Here is a 22,719-nt window from a genome sequence, read left to right on the forward strand (position 1 = left end):
TTTTGCGTGCCGAGATGACGTTTTTAATGATAGCATTTTGGTGCAGATACGTTCTTTTGATCGCCCGTTATTGCATTTTAATGCAATGTCGTGGCGACCCAAAAAACGTAATTCTGGCGTTTCTAATTTTTTTCTCGCTACGCCGTTTAGGTTAATGCTTTTTTTTAATTGGTAGAAAGGGCGATTCTGAACGCGACGATACCAAATATGTGTAGATTAGATTTTTTTTTTATTGATTTATTTTGAAAAGGGGGGTGATTTAAACTTTTATATTTTTTTGATTTTTTTTTTTCACATTTTTTTTTTACTTTTTTTTTTCACTTTTGCCATGCTTCAATAGCCTCCATGGTAGGCTAGAAGCAGGCACAACCCGATCGCCTCTGCTGCATAGCAGCGATCTGCTGTTCGCTGCTATGTATCAGAAAATCAGGTTTGCTGTGAGCGCCGACCACAGGGTGGCGCTCACAGCTACCGGCGATCAGTAACCATAGAGGTCTCAAGGACCTCTGTGGTTACAAGGTACAAGCATCGCCGACCTCCGATCATGTGACGGGGGTCGGCGATGCCGTCATTTCCGGCCACCCGGCCGGATGCGGTAGTTAAATGCCGCTGTCAGCGTTTGACAGCGGCATTTAACTAGTTAATAGGTGTGGGCAGATCGTGATTCTGCCCGCGCCTATTACGGGCACATGTCAGCTGTTCAAAACAGCTGACATGTCCCGGCTTTGGTGCGGGCTCACCGCCGCATCAAAGTGGGGCTTCTGACCTCGGACGTACTATCCCGTCCGAGGTCAGAAAGGTGTTAATGTAATGATGGCAACTCATTTTTCTTTACTTGGCTGCTTTTTTCTTGCCATAATACAAATTCTAACAGTTTATTCAGTAGGACTATCAGCTGTGTATCCACCAAACTTCTGCACAACACAACTGATGGTCCCAACCCAATTTATAAGGAAAGAGATCTCACTTATTAAACCTGACAGGGCACACCTGTGAAATGAAAACCATTCCCGGTGACTACCTCTTGAAGGTCATCAAGAGAATGCCAAGAATGTGCAAAGCAGTCATCAAAGCAAAAGGTGGCTACTTTGAAGAACCTAGAATATAAGACATAATTTCAGTTGTTTCACACTTTTTTGTTAAGTATATAATTCCACATGTGTTAATTCATAGTTTTGATGCCTTCAATGCGAATGTACAATTTTCATAGTCATGAAAATACAGAAAAATCTTTAAATGAGAAGGTGTGTCCAAACTTTTGGTCTTTACTGTGCATACTAGCTGTACTACCCGGCTTTGCCCGGGTTAATAACTGCTGTTAGCAAAATAGAATGTGTTAACAAAAATTTATTCTGCACACAAAAGCCACAAAACAAATAGAAATGTAATTATTAAAAGGCAAAAACTAAGCTAATAGAAGCATTTCACAACATATATTTCAACACCAGAGATATTCCACACAGATTTAACTAAATTGGCCAAGTAATGTGAAGTAATCTTCTACTACTTATTCGAGAGCCTTTTGATAAAAGACATTCTTAGTTTTTCCTTCAGGTGCAAAGACGAACAGATTTTTGGCTGTTCCAACTCTTGAACAGGCCACATAAAGTTGACCATGAGAAAAGCATGGAGATTGTAAATTGATTTCCAACTACTTTCAAGGACTGTCCCTGAGCCTTGTTGATGGACATAGCAAATGCCAGTCGAACAGGAAACTGGAGGCGTTTAAAATCAAAAGGCAAATCAAAGCAATGGAGAATATCCTCGTAAAGCAAATAGATGAAGCTGCGACTCAAGGAGAAGTCATTATTATGGGGGACTTCAACTACCCTGAAATAGATTGGGGAACAGAAACCTGCAGTTCCAGCAAAGGTAATCGGTTTTTGACAACTATGAGAGACAATTACCTTTCACAACTGGTTCAGGACCCAACAAGAAGGGGGGCACTGCTAGACCTAATATTAACCAACAGGCCAGACCGCATAGCAAATATAAGGGTTGGGGGTTACTTTGGAAATAGCGATCACAAAATAATAAGTTTTCATGTGTCCTTTAAAAAGATGTGTAATAAAGGGGTTACAAGGACACTAAACTTCAGGAGGGCAAATTTCCAACGGATGAGAGAGGATCTTGGTGCAATTAACTGGGACGATATCCTGAGACACAAAAATACACAAAGAAAATGGGAGACGTTTATTAACATCCTGGATAGGACCTGTGCACAGTATATACCGTATGGGAATAAACATACTAGAAATAGGAGGAAACCAATATGGCTAAATAGAGCTGTAAGGGGCGCAATAAGTGACAAAAAGAAAGCATTTAGAGAATTAAAGGAAGTAGGTAGTGAGGAGGCATTAAATAAATACAAAAAATTAAATAAATTCTGTAAAAAGCAAATCAAGGCAGCAAAGATTGAGACAGAGAGACTCATTGCCAGAGAGAGTAAAAATAATCCCAAAATATTCTTTAACTACATAAATAGTAAGAAACTAAAAAATGATAGTGTTGGCCCCCTTAAAAATAGTCTGGGTGAAATGGTGGATGAAGATGAGGAAAAAGCCAATATGCTAAATGACTTTTTTTCATCAGTATTTACACAAGAAAATCCCATGGCAGACAAAATGACTAGTGATAAAAATTCCCAATTAAATGTCACCTGCTTAACCCAGCAGGAAGTGCGGCGGCGTCTAAAAATCACTAAAATTGACAAATCTCCGGGCCCGGATGGGATACACCCCCGAGTACTGCAGGAATTAAGTACAGTCATTGATAGACCATTATTTTTAATCTTTAAAGACTCCATAATAACAGGGTCTGTACCACAGGACTGGCGTATAGCAAATGTGGTGCCAATATTCAAAAAGGGGACAAAAACTGAACTGGGAAATTATAGGCCAGTAAGCTTAACCTCTACTGTGGGTAAAATCCTGGAGGGCATTCTAAGGGATGCTATACTGGAGTATCTGAAGAGAAATAACCTCATGACCCAGTATCAGCACGGGTTTACTAGGGACCGTTCATGTCAGACTAATTTGATCAGTTTCTATGAAGAGGTAAGTTCCGGACTGGATCAAAGGAACACAGTAGATGTAGTGTATATGGACTTTTCAAAAGCTTTTGATACAGTGCCACACAAAAGGTTGATACATAAAATGAGAATAATGGGGATAGGGGAAAATATGTGTAAGTGGGTTGAGAGCTGGCTCAGGGATAGGAAACAAAGGGTGGTTATTAATGGAACACACTCGGACTGGGTAGAGGTTAGCAGTGGGGTACCACAGGGGTCAGTATTGGGCCCTCTTCTTTTTAACATATTTATTAATGACCTTGTAGGGGGCATTCAGAGTAGAATTTCAATATTTGCAGATGACACTAAACTCTGCAGGGTAATCAATACAGAGGAGGACAATTTTATATTACAGGATGATTTATATAAACTAGAAGCTTGGGCTGATAAATGGCAAATGAGCTTTAATGGGGATAAATGTAAGGTCATGCACTTGGGTAGAAGTAATAAGATGTATAATTATGTGCTTAATTCTAAATCTCTGGGCAAAATCGTCAATGAAAAAGACCTGGGTGTATGGGTGGATGACAAACTCATTTTCAGTGGCCAGTGTCAGGCAGCTGCTACAAAGGCAAATAAAATAATGGGATGCATTAAAAGAGGCATAGATGCTCATGAGGAGAACATAATTTTACCTCTATACAAGTCACTTGTTCGACCACACTTAGAATACTGTGCACAGTTCTGGTCTCCGGTGTATAAGAAAGACATAGCTGAACTGGAGCGGGTGCAGAGAAGAGCGACCAAGGTTATTAGAGGACTGGGGGGTCTGCAATACCAAGATAGGTTATTACACTTGGGGCTATTTAGTTTGGAAAAACGAAGACTAAGGGGTGATCTTATGTTAATGTATAAATATATGAGGGGACAGTACAAAGACCTTTCTGATGATCTTTTTAATCATAGACCTGAAACAGGGACAAGGGGGCATCCTCTACGTTTGGAGGAAAAAAGGTTTAAGCATAATAACAGACGCGGATTCTTTACTGTAAGAGCAGTGAGACTATGGAACTCTCTGCCGTATGATGTTGTAATGAGTGATTCATTACTTAAATTTAAGAGGGGACTGGATACATTTCTAGAAAAGTATAATGTTACAGGGTATATACACTAGATTCCTTGATAGGGCGTTGATCCAGGGAACTAGTCTGATTGCCGTATGTGGAGTCGGGAAGGAATTTTTTTCCCCAAGGTGGAGCTTACTCTTTGCCACATCGGGTTTTTTTGCCTTCCTCTGGATCAACATGGTAGGGCAAGTTAGGTTAGGCTATGGGTTGAACTAGATGGACATATAGTCTTCCTTCAACCTTAATAACTATGTAACTATGTAAGATGGAATGAGAGGAATTGTTGGAATGAAAACATCTTCTCCTGTGGCACATCCTGTCAAAATGGTTGCCTCAATTACATGTGGAAACAGGTTCTTAATCAAGAGTCTTGTTCCATTACACAGCTTTGATGGATCCAAATTTCTCAATAGCAGAATAGGTGCTCCAGGTTTTAGAAAGAGGTTGTGAGGAGGAAGTCCTTGTGGCTCCAAGGAATTTAGGAACTCAGATAAAATAAAGCTTGAGCAAGGTCTATTACTGTATCCACTGACTTGAGGTTGTGCACACACCTGGAAGGAGATTTAAAATTTGAAGTTTGATCTTGTTGACACTGTCATTTTTGGGAGCTAGAATAGCCCTTTCACACAGCCGGCCAGAATTTTTGAAATGGAGTTGAATGTTTGGAAAAACCTTTGCTTTCAACTCCTCAATGGAAGTCACAATGCAACAAAAGTTGCCATCTCCAATAGTCAACTGCTGGCTCGAAAACAGTCCAGCAGAAACATCGCCTGTCATGTAGACCCTCATGTAAATGTTCAGTGACATTTTCTTTACTTTTCTCCAAAGGTACAATGCTTTGAGACAGGCATTGAGTTCATCTGCAGGGGTTGATCTTGGAATAACAGGTAGTGTTTGGCGGAAGTCACCTGCCAAAACAACAACTACTCCTCCCATGATATATTTGTTGCTACGCAGGTCTTGCAGCAGTCTGTTCACTGCTTCCAGAGCCCTTTTGTGTGACATGATGCATTCATCCCAAATGATGGCACTGCATTTTTGAAGCAATTTGGCCAGTCCTGATCCCTTGGCAATATTACACACGGGGCTGTCACAATGAGACAGGTTAAGTGGTAATTTGAATGTCGAATGTGCTGTCCTGCCACCTTTTGAAAGCGTAGCTGCAATTCCAGAAGATGCCACTGCAAGTGCAATCTTTTTTTGTTGTCGAAATTTTGCCAGGAGCAAGTTGATTACAAATGTCTTTCCTGTTCCACCTGGAGCATCAAGGAAGACAATCCCACCTTTGTTGGTTTCACTGAAACTTAAAATGTAGTTATAGGCGTCCCTTTGATGTGGTACCAATATTGGCTCATTCTGAGACACAAATGCTGTCAGTTCATCAATATTGTAGTTTCTATGAAAATCTACCTACACATTTGGATGCCTTCTGGATTTTTTATTGGAGCAGGCAAACCAAGCAACTGTAAGGCTTTTCCTGACATTACTATGCACTCATCTTCAAGGAGCATTAAAGTTTCATTGAACATATCCTCAGTGAAGTTGATGAGTTGCTGAGGATTTTCCTTTCTAATCTGCATGAGGATGTCCTCACTGAGATCGGTTTTGTACTTTGTCCAAATCTCAAGAGGATTTGAAATGCTACAGGTTGTTAGAATAATAGCAAAGAGGTGTCTTAGTCACTTTGGGGTTTGTGTGGCTGCTGCTTCACTGAGGGTCATGTCCCAGTGCCCATCATTTTCCAGAAGTCCTTTTCTTTGGCAAGCTTCCCTGAATGTTTCACACACAAGGCCTCCGACGGTCTTCAGGTCAGAAAATGATGTATGGCCTTTGACAACATGAAGTAACATGTGCAGATAGAAGCACTCTGCATTTGACAGATAAACAGTGTAGACGCGACCAAGAGTATCAGTTGCTTTCACCCCTGGATAGCCTTCAATATCAAGCCCCCGTTTCTTCCGTTCCAGTGTTTTTCTGGAGGCATTCCAAGTGTAGTACTTTGGTAAATCACAGTAGAGAATTGTTTTCGCAAAAGGGTCTTGTTGACACAGCTCAAAAAATGCCAAGAGGGTGTTGTTAGGAGCTGCTGTAAGTATGCTGGGTTAAAGTAAATTCTCTGTCCATTTTCTAAGTGCGCACTCAAATGCACAACTGGTGGGTAGCGCTCATGAATGGAGAATCCTAGTATTCTCCAAACAGCTTCATTGCTGCTTATGTACCTGCCCATCTGGAATGCCTCCACTTCATCAATAATGGGTCCATTTTTCTGGAGTTCAAAAACTGCTTGATCACTTCCTTTGTGGACATATTTGCAGATATACTTGATTGATTTCACAGAGTGGCAAGATTCGACATTTATGTGGGCCTGGAAGATTTTTGAGAGCAAAGGGTTGTAAGGCACTACCCACGTGTTGTCAATTTCTATCTCTTGGAGTGATGATCCAACACGCATTTTGAGCTTTGCTGTGAAACCACCATCCCCTGGTTTTCTTCTTCAGTAGACTGGATATCCATCCTGTCCTGTTTTGGGTTTCTTGGACCAGGGATTGTGAGTAATGCTTTGAACACCTGCCATCAATCACACAGGGAGAATTTTTGTTGAGACTCCCACACGGACCATGGATCATGTTTTTTGTGATGGTGTCAAACAGCAATGGGTCAATCTGGCAATTCGGCACTGATGATATTGTCAATTTCGGTAGGCTGTATTTTTTGCTTCAGCCAGATCAAGATGTGGGCGTGAGGAAGGCCTCTTTTTTGCCATTTAACTCAATACATCCAGCACTGCGTCTCACCATAAATATGTGATTTTGTGATGAGATTAGTTATTTTTGAAAGTTTCTGTTTGAAAACCTGAGCAATAAGGTCATGGCGATTCACTGTTTTTTGGCCCGGCAACAGGTGCCCTCCAATTTTCTCCCAGGCAGGATTGCAAGTAAAGGTGATGAAAAGATCTGGACGGCCATACTTTCTCACGTAAGTCATTGCATCCTGTGTGTATTCAAGCATGTGTCGTGGGCTTCCAGTGACAGTTGATGGAAGAATAACCATTTTCCCCAACTCTTTTGGATCAGCATCATTTGCAACAGCATCTCTAAGGTGAATATATTCCTCTGCCCTGAGCTTCTTTTGATTTAGTTGGATATATAAAAGACGTTCACTCTCAATCTTTGCATACATGTCAACAATAAATTCGTGGAAGAGATGTTTGCATTTCAAGATGTGATTTTCCTCTGCAAATCTTGTCATGATCCTATATGCATAGAAGTCCATGGCAGACACTTTTTTCCTGAAGGGTTGCCTGTTGTAGGATCTGTCTGAGGTATTCCAAAGTGATAGCCATCCTGTCCCTGCCAAAAGATGATTGTATATTGCAGACCATAATAAGACCTGTGTGTTTCTGCTACTCGTTGCAAACTATTGTTACTTTTCTGAAGCACAATGTCACGGCTTTGAAAATCATTACATACAATCAAGATGGCTACCTCATCAAATGTGGGAGCATTGAAACGTCGCTGATGTTCACCTTGTGGTGTTTTGTAAGCTCGAATGACAACCTTGTAATCGTCATTTGGCATGCATTAAAGTGCAGTCTTGAAGAGTTGAACATATGGATTGTTGGAGTGAAGGAACTGCTGCAAAATAGTGACACTATAAAGGCGAGTGTTAGGAATTAAAGAGCATCTTTAAGAGCCTCGCTTCCCTCTCCTCAGAAAGTTAATTGGCTCTTGAGGAAGCAGCTCTTGTTTTCATGTCTGCAAGCCTCGCTTCCCTTTGCTCAGAAAGTTCATTGGCTCTTGAGGAAGCAGCTCTTGTTTTCATGTCTGCAAGCCTCACTTCCCTCTCCTCAGAAAGTTCATTGGCTCTTGAGGAAGCAGCTCGTTTTCATGTCTGCAAGCCTCACTTCCCTCTCCTCAAAGTTCATTGGCTCTTGAGGAAGCAGCTGCTGTTCTCATGTGTGTCAGCCTTGTTTCTCGGTCTTCACATTTCTCATTGGCCCGTAATGCAGCTTTTCTTTTCGCATCAGCTGACATTCGTGCCATGGAATTCCTTTTCTTATGAGGCATTATTGTGGTAAAAATAGTCTGTAACTGCCAGTTTCTATATCCTCTCACATAGAGGTAATGTGACTGACATCAGCCTTTCCACCAACACACCCTAACTGACATGTTATTACCTAACACAAGCTTTGTTATACTGAGAATGTCCTTTGTTGCCTATATTAACTAATCAGCGCTCAGATTAATTAACTGTAGGAAAATAGAAGCTGAGCTGTGATTGGTTGCTATTGGCAACCTGATAAATCCCCAGCCATCAGGAAGCCCTCCCCCCCTGGCAGTACATATTAGCTCACACATACACATAATAGACAGGTCATGTGACTGACAGCTGCCGTATTTCCTATATGGTACATTTGTTGCTCTTGTAGTTTGTCTGCTTATTAATCAGATTTTTATTTTTGAAGGATAATACTAGACTTGTGTTTGTTTTAGGGCAAGTTTCATGTGTCAAGTTGTGTGTGTTGAGTTGCATGTGGCTACATGCATGTAGCAACTTTTGTGAGATGAGTTTTGCGTGGTGACATTCGTGTAGCAACTTTTTGTGTGTCGAGTTGCAGTGTGGTGCGTTTTGAGTATGTGCAAGTTTTGTGTGAGGCAACTTTTGCATGTGTTGCAACTTTTGTGCATGTGGCAATTTTTCCGCGTGTGGCGAGTTTTCCATGAGGTGAGTTTTGCATGTGTGGCGAATTTTTAATGTGGTGAATTTTGCGCTTGGCGAGTTTTCCATGAGGTGAGTTTTGCATGTGTGGCGAGTTTTGCATGTGGCGGCGATTTTTGCGTTTGGCGAGTTTTGAGTGGCGACTTTTGTGTTTCGACTTTTATGTGTCGTGAAATGTGTGCTGAGGGTGGTATATGTGTTCAAGCACGTGTGTGGCGCATTTTGTGTGTGTGTTCACCGTGTGTGGTGAGTATCCCATGTCGGGGCCCCACCTTAGCATCTGTACGGTATATACTCTTTGGCGCCATCGCTCTCACTCTTTAAGTCCCCCTTGTTCACATCTGGCAGCTGTCAATTTGCCTCCAACACTTTTCCTTTCACTTTTTCCCCTTTATGTAGATAGGGGCAAAATTGTTTGGTGAATTGGAACGCGCGGGGTTAAAGTTTTGCCTCACAACATAGCCTATGACGCTCTCAGGGTCCAGACGTGTATATATATATATACTGTGTATATGCACAGGTGTTATTGTCTGCCCTATTGAGGGCAGAGCAAAGTACTGCAGTGCGCAGGCGCCGGGAAAGGTCAGAGAGGCCCAGTGCCTGCGCACTGCAGTACTTTGCTCTGCCCTCAACAGGGCAAATCAGTACGCCTGCGCCGCGACAGGAAGCAAAGAATAGGACGTCATCGCATGAGGATGGGAGGCGCTGGACCCGGACCGCGACGTCCATCGGACTGGACCGCCCCTGGGTGAGTATAATCTAACTTGCTTTTCTTATCTTTCAGGTTACATCAGGGGCTTGTCTACAGCATTATAGAATGCTGTAGATAAGCCCTTGATGGTGCTGGCCTTAGCTTATAGGCAGGGGCTGACTGGCAAATTTTAGCCTGGGGGGCAAGCACACAGCAGTGGCCCATGAGTAGCGGCCCATTCTTAAAGGGGTTGTCGGATCTTAAGCTACATGTCTACAGTCACTATGTGTGAATCCTCATATCGCACGCACTGTGGGCTGTGAGGATTCTCCGGTGCCTGCGCCGGGGACAGGTGGTCTTGTGACTGCAAGCATGCGAGATTATATATATATATATATATATATATATATATATATATATATTATGACATGCACAGGCACAGTCCCACTGTATAATCACTCACACACACACGGCTGGAAAGGGACAAAAAAGCACCCCTGCCACAAAAAAACCCACTAGTCCACATACTCAAACAATCCCTACCCCCAATCAGTGAATTTTGTTATACTTTGTCCTGCCCATCAACACTCCTCTTAAAGGGAAGGTGCCGCAATTTTGTTTTTGTATTAAAAATGATTGTTTATATAAACAATTATTTTTAATACACTATCATTTTTTTTAACTTTAATATATTTTTTATTATTAATTATTTTTGCAGCCACTGGGCGCCGCCATTTTGCTTTGCAGCAGTGTAAGAGTCCCAGCAGGACACTTACACTCTGCTGCCCTGGACATAGGAGGCTGCGGTCGGCGTCCGACCGATTAGCTACAATTATAAACTGCTCTCTGCTCTGATGTGGCCACGCCCCCTGGGCTGTCTCCACATCGCAGCAGAGGCAGGAGATCGGCGCCATCTTGCCTCAGCCCACAGTGGAGTGTACGTGTGAGCTCCACTGTGACTGAGAGCTGCTCCCCCTCACACTGTCAGCGGCCGTTCCCTGTCCTCTGCTGCCTGGTGTGTGGCTGTAATCCCTAGAGAGGGTGAAGGAATGCTGCCGTCTGATGTCCTCTTATCTGGAGCTGCAGAGAGGTAACAGAGGGGGATGGGGGAGGCTCTGTGCTGCTCCGACCCTGCCTCACTGTAGCTCCTCACAGGACATCAGACCGTGCATCTATCACTGTACTGTGCTGAGCCAAGTATCTAATCCTCTCCTGTGTGATAGTGTCTGCTGGCCCCTGTATCTAATCCTCTCATGTGATATTATGCTGAGCCGTGCATCTAATCCTCTCCTGTGTGATACTATGCTGAGCCGTGCATCTAATCCTCTCCTGTGTGATACTATGCTGAGCCATGCATCTAATCCTCTCCTGTGTGATATTGTCTGCTGAGCCGTGTTTCTAATCCTCTCCTGTGTGATACTGTCTGCTGAGCCGTGTATCTAATCCTATCCTGTGATACTGACTGCTGAGCCGTGTATCTAATCCTATCCTGTGATACTGACTGCTGAGCCGTGTATCTAATCCTATACTGTGTGATATTATGCTGAGCCGTGTATCTAATCCTATCCTGTGATACTGACTGCTGAGCCGTGTATCTAATTCTATATACTGTGTGATATTATGCTGAGCCGTGTATCTAATCCTCTCTTGTGTGATACTGTCTGGTGAACCGTGTATCTAATCCACTCCTATGCACTCCTCTCCCCCCTGCATATCTTTCCCCATTGCACACACAACTCAATGCGTGCGATAACAGGAGCTGCGGGCGTCATGCTGTATTATGGCATTATGTGATATCTATATGACGGTATTATGTGATCTGTATGGTGGTATTATGCTTGATCAGTATTGTGAGAATTATATGGTGGTATTGTGTGTGTGATCTATATGGCAGTATTATGTGAGAACACTGGCAGCATTATGTGTGATCTATATGGCGGTATTATGTGAGAACACTGGCAGCATTATGTGTGATCTATATGGCGGTATTATGTGAGAACACTGGCAGCATTATGGGTGATCTATATGGCGGTATGTGAGAACACTGGCGGTATTATGTGTGATCTATATGGCGGTATTATGTGAGAACACTGGCAGCATTATGTGTGATCTATATGGCGGTATGTGAGAACACTGGTGGTATTGTGTGATCTATATGGCGATATGTGAGGACACTATGGCAGTATTATGTGTGATCTATATGGCGGTATTATGTGAGAACACTGGCAGCATTATGGGTGATCTATATGGCGGTATGTGAGAACACTGGCGGTGATATGTGTGATCTATATGGCGGTATTATGTGAGAACACTGGCAGCATTATGTGTGATCTATATGGCGGTATGTGAGAACACTATGGTGGTATTGTGTGATCTATATGGCGGTATTATGTGAGAACACTATGGCAGTATTATGTGTGATCTATATGGCGGTATTATGTGAGAACACTGGCAGTATTATGTGTGATCTATATGGCGGTATGTGAGAACACTGGTGGTATTATGTGTGATCTATATGGCGGTATGTGAGAACACTGGTGGTATTATGTGTGATCTATATGGCAGTATTATGTGAGAACACTATGGCAGTATTATCTTCAGAAAGCGGACCCATTCAATGGTGGTTCTGGCTGAGCACCTGCACGCGGGTCTGGGGTAATAGAGGGGGCAGCATGACCTCCAGTTAGGTGTAGTCAGGGGAAGGCTGGTGAGGCAGCTGAAGAGAGGGGTCTCATTTTTATCGTTACTATATGGCTACATTTCCTTCCCAGCGTCACCCCGGACTGCGCCTGTCGCCTCGCTTTCACATATTGCCAGGACAGGATGGAGAAGACAGGATCTGAGGAGGGGAATGGGGTCTGCATGCAAAGTCTGGATCAGACCAGGCCATCAATCCGCAGAAATGTTTCCTGGATTTCTGTGGAGCAGACGGTCCATCCATGTGTATAAAAGACAGCACTCTATGTACAATCCCTGGCTGCTCCGCGCACCAAACAGGGGGCCCCTATAGACCAGCACACTGCTCTCCTGAAATACTCTGTGCTGCTGTCACCCTGCTCCCTCCACCACATATCTCCCAGAATCCTTGCTGCCTGCCATCCTCGGTGACTGTCTACTTGTCAGTATAAGGTTGTTTTCACACTAGCGTCGGTACGGGCCCGTTGCAGTGCGTCGGGTCGACGTACCGACGCATGCTGTGAAAGAAATGTCCGACGTGGGCAGCGGAAGCAGTCTTACGACGCTTCCGTTGCCCCATTGTAAGGTCTGGGGAGGATGGGGCGGAGTTTCGGCCGTGCATGCGCGGTCAAAAATGGCGGACTCGACGCACAAACAAACGTTACATGTAATGTCGGTAATGTTAGTCTATGGGGAAAAAACGCATCCTACAGACAACTTTGCAGGATGTGTTTTTTCTCCTGAACGACGCATTACAACGTACAGCCAACAACGCTAGTGTGAAAGTAGCCTAAGGCTGCCGTCCACGTTCAGTATTTGGTCAGTATTTTACCTCAGTATTTGTAGCTAAAACCAGGAGTGGGTGATAAATACAGAAGTGGTACACATGTTTCTATTAGACTTTTCCTCTATTTGTTCCACTCCTGGTTTTGGCTTACAAATACTGAGGTCAAATACTGACCAAATACTGCTAGTGTGACGGCAGCCTTACTCTGCAGTCACCAACAAAATGGCTGCTCATTGGGTCCCTGAATCTCATCCTCTCTAATCCCTTAGCAAACACCCAGAAGGAGAGGAGAGGAGACATCACACAGGTCAGCAGACTCCGCCCATATTTACTGCAGTGCAGTAATGTGAGCTATTTGTACACTAGGTTTTTCTGAAATTTCAGCAGCTGCTCCCCCTAGTGTTTAAAAGTGGAAATTCCAAAACTTTTCAAATTATTTTTCATATTTTACTAAATTATAAACAAATGATAATATTTTTTAAGAACATGTAATCATTAATTCTTTACATTTTTACAATTTCTGCAAAAAATATTTTTTTGATGGCACCTTCCCTTTAAAGGCGTTATTTGAAGAGCTACATGTGAATGGCGCCGAAGTGCGCATGATCGACCACAGGTCCATTTACATGGTGCTCTTTAGAGCTCCAGCTCTCGGGATCATGGGGGTCTCAGCAGTTGGACCCCGGCGATTCTAAGTTCTCGGCATAGGAGATTACTTGGGATAATCCATTTAAATGGATTTTCCAATATTTTTTTTAATTTTCCCATAAAAAAACTGAAAATAATAAACCAGTATTGACCTTCTCAAAGACCAATGTCACCTCTCTGACAACAGAACAGGAGAAATGGTACCGTGCAGTGTATATATACAGGACAGGAGGAGTGGTACTGTGCAGTGTATATATACAGGAGGAGTGGTACTGTGCAGTGTATATATACAGGACAGGAGGAGTGGTACTGTGCAGTGTATATATACAGGACAGGAGGAGTGGTACTGTGCAGTGTATATATACAGGACAGGAGGAGTGGTACTGTGCAGTGTATATATACAGGACAGGAGGAGTGGTACTGTGCAGTGTATATATACAGGACAGGAGAGGTGGTACTATGCAGTGTATATATACAGGACAGGAGGAGTGGTACTGTGCAGTGTATATATACAGGACAGGAGGAGTGGTACTGTGCAGTGTATATACACACACACACAGGAGGAGTGGTACTGTGCAGTGTATATATACAGGACAGGAGGAGTGGTACTGTGCAGTGTATATATACAGGACAGGAGAGGTGGTACTATGCAGTGTATATATACAGGACAGGAGGAGTGGTACTGTGCAGTGTATACATAGAGGACAGGAGGAGTGGTACTGTGCAGTGTATATATACAGGACAGGAGGAGTGGTACTGTGCAGTGTATACATAGAGGACAGGAGGAGTGGTACTGTGCAGTGTATATATACAGGACAGGAGGAGTGGTACTGTGCAGTGTATATATACAGGACAGGAGGAGCGGTACTGTGCAGTGTATATATACAGGACAGGAGGAGCGGTACTGTGCAGTGTATATATACAGGACAGGAGGAGTGGTTCTGTGCAGTGTATATATACAGGACAGGAGGAGTGGTACTGTGCAGTGTATATATACAGGACAGGAGGAGCGGTACTGTGCAGTGTATATATACAGGACAGGAGGAGCGGTACTGTGCAGTGTATATATACAGGACAGGAGTGGTACTGTGCAGTGTATATATACAGGACAGGAGGAGCGGTGCTGTGCAGTGTGTATATATACAGGACAGGAGGAGTGGTACTGTGCAGTGTATATATACAGGACATGAGGAGTGGTACTGTGCAGTGTATATATACAGGACAGGAGGAGTGGTACTGTGCAGTGTATATATACAGGACAGGAGGAGTGGTACTGTGCAGTGTATATATACAGGACAGGAGGAGTGGTACTGTGCAGTGTATATATACAGGACAGGAGGAGCGGTACTGTGCAGTGTATATATACAGGACAGGAGGAGTGGTACTGTGCAGTGTATATATACAGGACAGGAGGAGTGGTACTGTGCAGTGTATATATGCAGAATAAGGCCATGGTCACATGTTCAGTATTTGGTCAGTATTTTACATCAGTATTTGTAGCCAAAACCAGGAGTGTGTGATAAATACAGAAGTGGTGCATATGTTTCTATTATACTTTTCCTCTAATTGTTCCAATCCTGGTTTTGGCTACAAATACTGATGTAAAATACTGACCAAATACTGATCATGTAAACGTGGGCATAATACAGGTACTCATTAGGGTGGAATCACAGTAGAATATAGCATCAGATGTGAGAAGAAAATCATACCACTTTTGTGGAAGAAAATGGAACAGATTTTTTTTTTATACTCTTTATTAGCCCATGTGGCAACATTTCACTTCCATATCAGAGAAATGTTCAGTTATGGATCCGAAATGTTGACACATGGACTAATAAAGAGTCCGCTAGTTTTCTCACAATTAATCGGAATGATAGCTAGATATATAGATACACACATACATAATAAGAATAGATACTGAGAATTACACCATTTATGCAGGACAGTAGAAGTATACACAGCTCCACAATATACCGTATATACTTGAGTATAAGCCGACCCGAGTATAAGCAGAGGCACCTAATTTGGCCACAAAAAACTGGGAAAACTTATTGACTCGAGTATAAGCCGGGTATACATTGTCCCCACATCCCCATGGCTCCCCTGTCCCTGTATCCATGGCTCCTTATCCCCGTCCTTGAATGCATGGATCCTTATCCCCGTCCTTGTATGCATGGCTTCTTATCCCCGTCCCTGTATGCATGGCTCCTTATCCCTGTTCTTGTATGCATGGTTCCTATTAAAAAAAAAACACATCCTACTTACCTTCCCTGCATGCCCTCGCAGCATCTCGTTCTGGTGCCAGCAGCTCCTATGGCTTGGCGATCACATCTCATTAAGGTAATGAATATTTACCCACACATATGGGAGTGGAGTGGGGTGAATACTCATTACCTTAATGAGTGGAGGACACGTGATCGCTCGGCCTGAAGAGCTGCTGGCCCCGGAACGAGATTCAGCGAGGGCGCGCAGGGAAGGTAAGTAGGATGTGTGCTGGAAGCCGGCGGCTGTGGCTGTTTGCACTGTAAGAGAAATGAATAGTCACTGCCAGCGCAGTGAATATTCATTTCTCTTTAGCAGCGGCACAGGCTTTAGCCTCAGCCACCGGCTCCTGCCTCTGTGACCCGCTGCTCCCTCTCCGTCTTTCTGTGACAATGACTCGTGTATAAGCTGAGGGGGGCATTTTCAGCACAAAAAAAATATGCTGAAAGTCTCGGCTTTATACACTAGTATATACAGCATACTACAATCTATTATATACACAGCTGCATATTATATACCGTGTTAAGGAATATAGAGCGGTGTATATATTATATAGTGTAGAGATGTGGCAGCAGTGTGAATTCCACAATACATACATAGCGCCACATTATATAAACTTCTCTACACCATATAAACATCTCTACACTATATAAACATCATATATAACTAGATGGTGGCCCGATTCTAACGCATCGGGTATTCTAGAATACGCATATCCACGTAGTATATTGCCCAGCTACGTAGTATATTGCCCAGCTACGTAGTATATTGCCCAGCCACGTAGTATATTGCCCAGCCACGTAGTATATTGCCCAGCCACGTAGTATATTGTCCAGCCACGTAGTATATTGTCCAGCCACGTAGTATATTGTCCAGCCACATGGTATATTGTCCAGCCACGTAGTATATTGCCCAGCCACATAGTATATTGGCAAGTCACGTAGTATATTGCCCAGCCACGTAGTATATTGCCCAGCCACGTAGTATATTGCCCAGCCACGTAGTATATTGCCCAGCCATGTAGTATATTGTCCAGCCACGTAGTATATTGTCCAGCCACGTAGTATATTGTCCAGCCACGTAGTATATTGTCCAGCCACGTAGTATATTGTCCAGCCACGTAGTATATTGTCCAGCCACGTAGTATATTGCCCAGCCACATAGTATATTGCCCAGCCACATAGTATATTGGCAAGTCACGTAGTATATTGCCCAGCCACGTAGTATATTGCCCAGCCACGTAGTATATTGCCCAGCCACGTAGTATATAGCAGAGCCACGTAGTATATTGCCCAACCACATAGTATATAGCAGAGCCTTTTTTTTTCAAAAGAGACAACATGATTTGTAATGATCTGCAGATGACTATCTTTCCACTGGCAAAGCACATAGTCTATAAAGTGTGCTTGTTTTCTGCACTAGAGAATGTGGAGAAATGTAAAGGGGTTATCCAGGACAATTTTTTTTCCCTCTAACTACCTGCCTGTTGTGGCCGGCGATGATCTCTAGTGCGCTCACAAACCGCTCCCCCCAGCAATTCAAATGTGTCTGCTGACTTCATGTCAACAGAGCAGCGGCTTCCCATCTGCTCTGTTGATGGGGTGTCTCTGCCAATGTCATTCTGATTGAGAGCCGACTCCCCACTGCCTAACTGCGGGGAGCCGTATGTCAGTCAGCATGATAATGGCAGTCTCGCCTCATCGATACAGCAACCCAGAAAAAGAAGAGCTGCTCTATTAACGTAGAGCAGTTGAATCACCGGTAGGAGTGGTTGTTGACCATTCTGAGCTGACATTGGTTAAAACAGGCAGGTAGTTGCTTCTGGGAGTCTGTCAGCACAGAATGACCGTTCAAACCAAATACAGGCGTTCGGTGCACCCTTTGCATGACCAAATATTTAAGCGCATTTTGCAATCTACGATACTTGTTTTCCCTCTATCTCCACATTTCTCTGGCTCTACAGAGCCAAATCCGTCAACCAAAGAAGAGGAGTTGGAGACAGAGGTAAAACAAGTAGGTGGGAAGGCGCACTTAAATGTTTGGCCACTCCAAGGTGGACTGAGCACCAGTAATAATTGGCCCATTCTATGCTGACAGTCTGCTTTTAAAGGGAACCTGTCACCCCCAAAATCGATGGTGAGGTAAGCTCACCGTCATCAGGGGCTTATCTACAGCATTCTGTAATGCTGTAGATAAGCCGCCGATGTTACCTGAAAGATGAGAAAAAGACGTTGGATTATACTCACCCAGGGGCAGTCCCGCTGCGGTCTGGTTAAATGGGTGTCTCAGGTCCGCTCCGGCGCCTCCTATCTTCATTCCATGACGTCCTCTTCTGGTCTTCACGCTGCGGCTCCGGCGCAGGCGTACTTTGTCTGCCCTGTTGAGGGAGAGCAAAGTACTGTAGTGCGCAGGCGCTGGGCCTCTCTGACCTTTCCGGAGCCGCGGCGTGAAGACCAGAAGAGGACGTCACGGAATGAAGATAGGAGGCGCCAGAGCAGACCTGAGACACCCATTTGACCAGACCGCAGCGGGACCGCCCCTGGGTGAGTTTAATCCAACGTCTTTTTCTCATCTTTCAGGTAACATCGGCGGCTTATCTACAGCATTATAGAATGCTGTAGATAAGCCCCTGATGATGGTGAGCTTACCTTACCATCGATTTTGGGGTTGACCGGTTCCCTTTAAAGAGTGGCACTAAACTGTTGTGTCCTAACACAAGGAACCATGAATATTCCCCACCCAGTACATGCACCGATGCAGGAGATTTTGCAGCTGGTTTCTGCCCCAGCGCAGAAGTGGATGGAGACGGGAAAGCAGTCATGTTGTTATCTGTCTTCAGTATTATGGGCACAAGCACGGATGCCATCCACTGTTTCATTGCTGATCCATTGATAGCATTGGCCTTGAAACACAGGGCAATGGGAGTATGTATGATTGGTTAAGTCAGTATGCAAGAGTTTAGAGCACTTTTGGAGACCTGGCTAGCAAGTGAAGTACCCCTTTAATTTACAATTATTGGCTAGGATGCCTTCAATATATTTGTAGTGTGCTGCATCGCATTCATTTAGCCTGTGCTGTACACTGAAGAGGGGCAATCACCCTGAACAGACTGTAGATGCGTTTCTCCTTCTCTGGTCACAAAGAAAAGCTATTTAAAGGGAATATGACATAAAAAATGCTGTTTACTAATCTGCAGGTAAATCGCCTTAAAACCCTGTGTAACAGGCTGACTTAGAGTGCGGCTACACAGAGAAAATTACGTTTTGATCACTGTGCTATCATTATGTAGTGGGTCTCTCCTAATCACAGGGGTGCTGCAGGGGACTAATTACATCACAGCTCAGTACAGTGGGAGTGTGGCTGTAACCACACCCCAGCACTAAGAGTGACAGTTCGCTCTGCCTACACACGCTGCAGGGAGGTTGTCATTCACAGTGCCTCGGAGATAGACTTACACCGTGATTAAAACGACATTTTCTATGTAGCAGCACTTTGTCAGCTGACTACACAGGGTGTTAAAGACTGTTTATTCGTAGATGAACTCTATATCTGCAGGTAAGTAGCGTTTTTCTGATGGCTGGATCACTTCAGAGGCTCAAACATTGACTTGTATGATAGCTACCTAGGTGGTATAGGGTCAAACATTGACTTGTATGATAGCTACCTAGGTGGTATAGGGTCAAACATTGACTTGTATGATAGCTACCTAGGTGGTATTTGCAGGACAAAGTAAATGATGTGCATCCTTTTCTCCCATGCAGCACTACTCAGCTGATCTCTTTTAGAAGAAGAGTATTCATCTGGTGTGGCCAAGAAATGCACTAGGATGTAGGCCGGATTCAGATGGGCATAGCTCATGTTCCGCATGTGGACTGTAATGGACTGACCACAGGTGTCCTGATCCAAACGCATAGCCACAAAGGTACACAAGGAGGTAAATTCTGTCCGAGACCAGTGGCCCGTTTTTGGCATCACAATCCATATATAGCTCACCCCGTCCTTGGATATAGGGAGAGATGCAACTAGCCTGGAGCTTGCTCCCTGCATCGCTATAGTTGATTGACAGGTCTCTTGATGTGTGTGTGTGTATACCTCCCAGCATCTGGAATAACCGGGGACCACACCGGACTAGTCACGTCTCTCCCTGGTTCTTGGCCGGCACTTCAAACTTAATTTTCTGAAATGCTCTGGCAATTTCACAACCAGGATCAGAAATGCCGCCTGTGGTTTGGGCAGCATGGATCAAGTGACAGATCCCCTTTAAGCAGCCATTATATATTGCCTGAAATCTATTTGATTTGTAGTAATATTTGATCTCTTCAGGCTAATTCTGCAATTGTCAAGTGATCACTCTTATCACTGTTTTCTTTGTGTCTATCAAGCATAGGAATGTCAGACTCGGAGGGTATTAAGGAGCTGATCTTCAGAGCTTTACAAGTGGAGAGTCTTTTACACCACAGAATGTATGAAGAAATTGAATCCCATCTATCTTTCTTTGAAGACGCAAAGGTCAATTGTGCAAACCTACAGCAGACTGATGTCGTCAGAGTTGTGTACAGAGTACTTAAAAGCTGTCCGCCAGGAGCACTGAGAAAGAAAGCAAAGTGCTTACTCTCCAAATGGAAACTCTTGTACAAAGACAGCTCTCTTCATACCAGCACAGTTCAGGAGAAGTTTATGGGTGAACTAGAGAGGAATGACAATGCAACTGTGGCGCAAGCTCAAGACAGCGCACAAAACCTGACAGGTCTCGAGAGTACAAGTGGTCTTTCCTCTACTATGACTGAAGAACTAGAGCAAAATCTGAGGTCAAGTTCACAAGTGGTATTCAGTAAGGAGCACAGTGCAGGTACCCAAGATCAGCAGAGAATGAGTGTGGAGGGCTTGAGAAAGAAGTGCCGAGAACTTTTGTATCAGGCTTTAGCTGATCCTTCACAGTGCCATGCGAAAGCCCAGGAGTATGCAAAGGAGCTTGAGGAAAGCATCTACATTCTGTTTGCTGGGAATGAAAAGAAATACAGAAGCTGCATTCGTAGTAAAATTGCCAATCTGAAAAATCCTAAAAATATGCACTTGAAAACTCTCATTTATTCTGGAGCCCTAATTCCCAAGACATTTGCTGGAATGACTGCTCTGGAGATGGCAAGTGAGGATCTCCGAGACCTCCGAGCTAGCTATACGCAGGCTGGTGTCCAGGAGCATCAGCTTCCCCAGCGCACTGATGGAGTCCAGACTAGGAAAATTAAATGTAGAAAATGTGAAAGGTTTAATTGCACGGTAACCATGATTTCCCGAGGGACACTCTTTCTGCCAGGCTGGGTACGTACCGGGAACCCAGACGAAGAGATGATGACATTTGCCATTTGTAATGAGTGCGGAGAACAGTGGTATCATAGCGGATGGATATGTCTGTGAAATGATTAGGAGCATGTGAACTTTAATAATCTTCAAACTCACCTAGAAGTCTAGGTTGTCAGTGTGAGAATTAAATGGTTAATGTTTTAATCTGTGGTTTCAGTTTTTTTCGCCAATATGCTCATGGTTGCCATTTAGGAATAATGGTCTGTTATCTGCTTTCTGTACAGGCAATACAGTCTACTGTTACATGTAAGCAGCCATTTAATGGGAATGTACCATCAGAAAATTACCTGTTTTTTTTTATAAATCATGTTTATTGATCAAAGCAAAAAGAATAAAGGTAAACGGTACAATCAAGTAAATCAGCAGGGTACCAGGCAGAATTACAAGTTAATCGAGAGAGGCGTTGTGACATCACCATGCATCTTGCACTTTAACATTCTGATAGATAATACTACTGATTGGTATTATAAAATATTAACAATAAAGAACAGCTGAAATAGTTGATAACCAATACTAATTCTCTTTATGATTATTCAGAAATCACAATCCTAAATAGGCAGTGTAAGCGGTTTATACCTTGTGGGAATAAAAGGACTAGAAATAGGAAAAACCCAATGTGGCTAAACAAAGAAGTAAGGCAGGCAATTAACAGTAAAAAGAAAGCATTTGCACTACTAAAGCAGGATGGCACCACTGAAGCTCTAAAAAACTATAGGGAGAAAAATACTTTATCTAAAAAACTAATTAAAGCTGCCAAAAAGGAAACAGAGAAGCACATTGCTAAGGAGAGTAAAACTAATCCCAAACTGTTCTTCAACTATATCAATAGTAAAAGAATAAAAACTGAAAATGTAGGCCCCTTAAAAAATAGTGAGGAAAGAATGGTTGTAGATGACGAGGAAAAAGCTAACATATTAAACACCTTCTTCTCCACGGTATTCACGGTGGAAAATGAAATGCTAGGTGAAATCCCAAGAAACAATGAAAACCCTATATTAAGAGTCACCAATCTAACCCAAGAAGAGGTGCGAAACCGGCTAAATAAGATTAAAATAGATAAATCTCCAGGTCCGGATGGCATACACCCACGAGTACTAAGAGAACTAAGTAATGTAATAGATAAACCATTATTTCTTATTTTTAGGGACTCTATAGCGACAGGGTCTGTTCCGCAGGACTGGCGCATAGCAAATGTGGTGCCAATATTCAAAAAGGGCTCTAAAAGTGAACCTGGAAATTATAGGCCAGTAAGTCTAACCTCTATTGTTGGTAAAATATTTGAAGGGTTTCTGAGGGATGTTATTCTGGATTATCTCAATGAGAATAACTGTTTAACTCCATATCAGCATGGGTTTATGAGAAATCGCTCCTGTCAAACCAATCTAATCAGTTTTTATGAAGAGGTAAGCTATAGACTGGACCACGGTGAGTCATTGGA

The 22,719-nt window shown here is 43.4% G+C and overlaps 1 protein-coding gene across 17 annotated transcripts in view; it reads left to right on the top strand.

Annotated features, from left to right (window-relative positions):
* The window catches only part of TCEANC (transcription elongation factor A N-terminal and central domain containing), a 41,788-nt gene extending 20,363 nt beyond the window's left edge, over positions 1 to 21,425 (top strand). For 3 of the 17 annotated variants that reach the window (XM_069757673.1, XM_069757675.1, XM_069757676.1), the window contains 2 exons: positions 1,543 to 1,872; positions 20,308 to 21,425. In XM_069757673.1, the coding sequence (XP_069613774.1) occupies positions 1,752 to 1,872; positions 20,308 to 21,335 (1,149 nt within the window). In that variant the 5' untranslated portion in view covers positions 1,543 to 1,751 and the 3' untranslated portion in view covers positions 21,336 to 21,425. Of the gene's footprint in view, positions 1 to 1,542; positions 1,873 to 10,474; positions 10,638 to 19,681; positions 19,855 to 20,302 lie in introns of those variants that run through there. The other 14 variants (XM_069757686.1, XM_069757683.1, XM_069757677.1 and 11 more) reach the window with 12 other exon arrangements.
* The last annotated feature ends 1,294 nt before the right edge of the window (positions 21,426 to 22,719 follow it).

The sequence above is a fragment of the Ranitomeya imitator genome, chromosome 3 (genome assembly GCF_032444005.1).
Source record: "Ranitomeya imitator isolate aRanImi1 chromosome 3, aRanImi1.pri, whole genome shotgun sequence".
Lineage (NCBI taxonomy): Eukaryota > Metazoa > Chordata > Amphibia > Anura > Dendrobatidae > Ranitomeya > Ranitomeya imitator.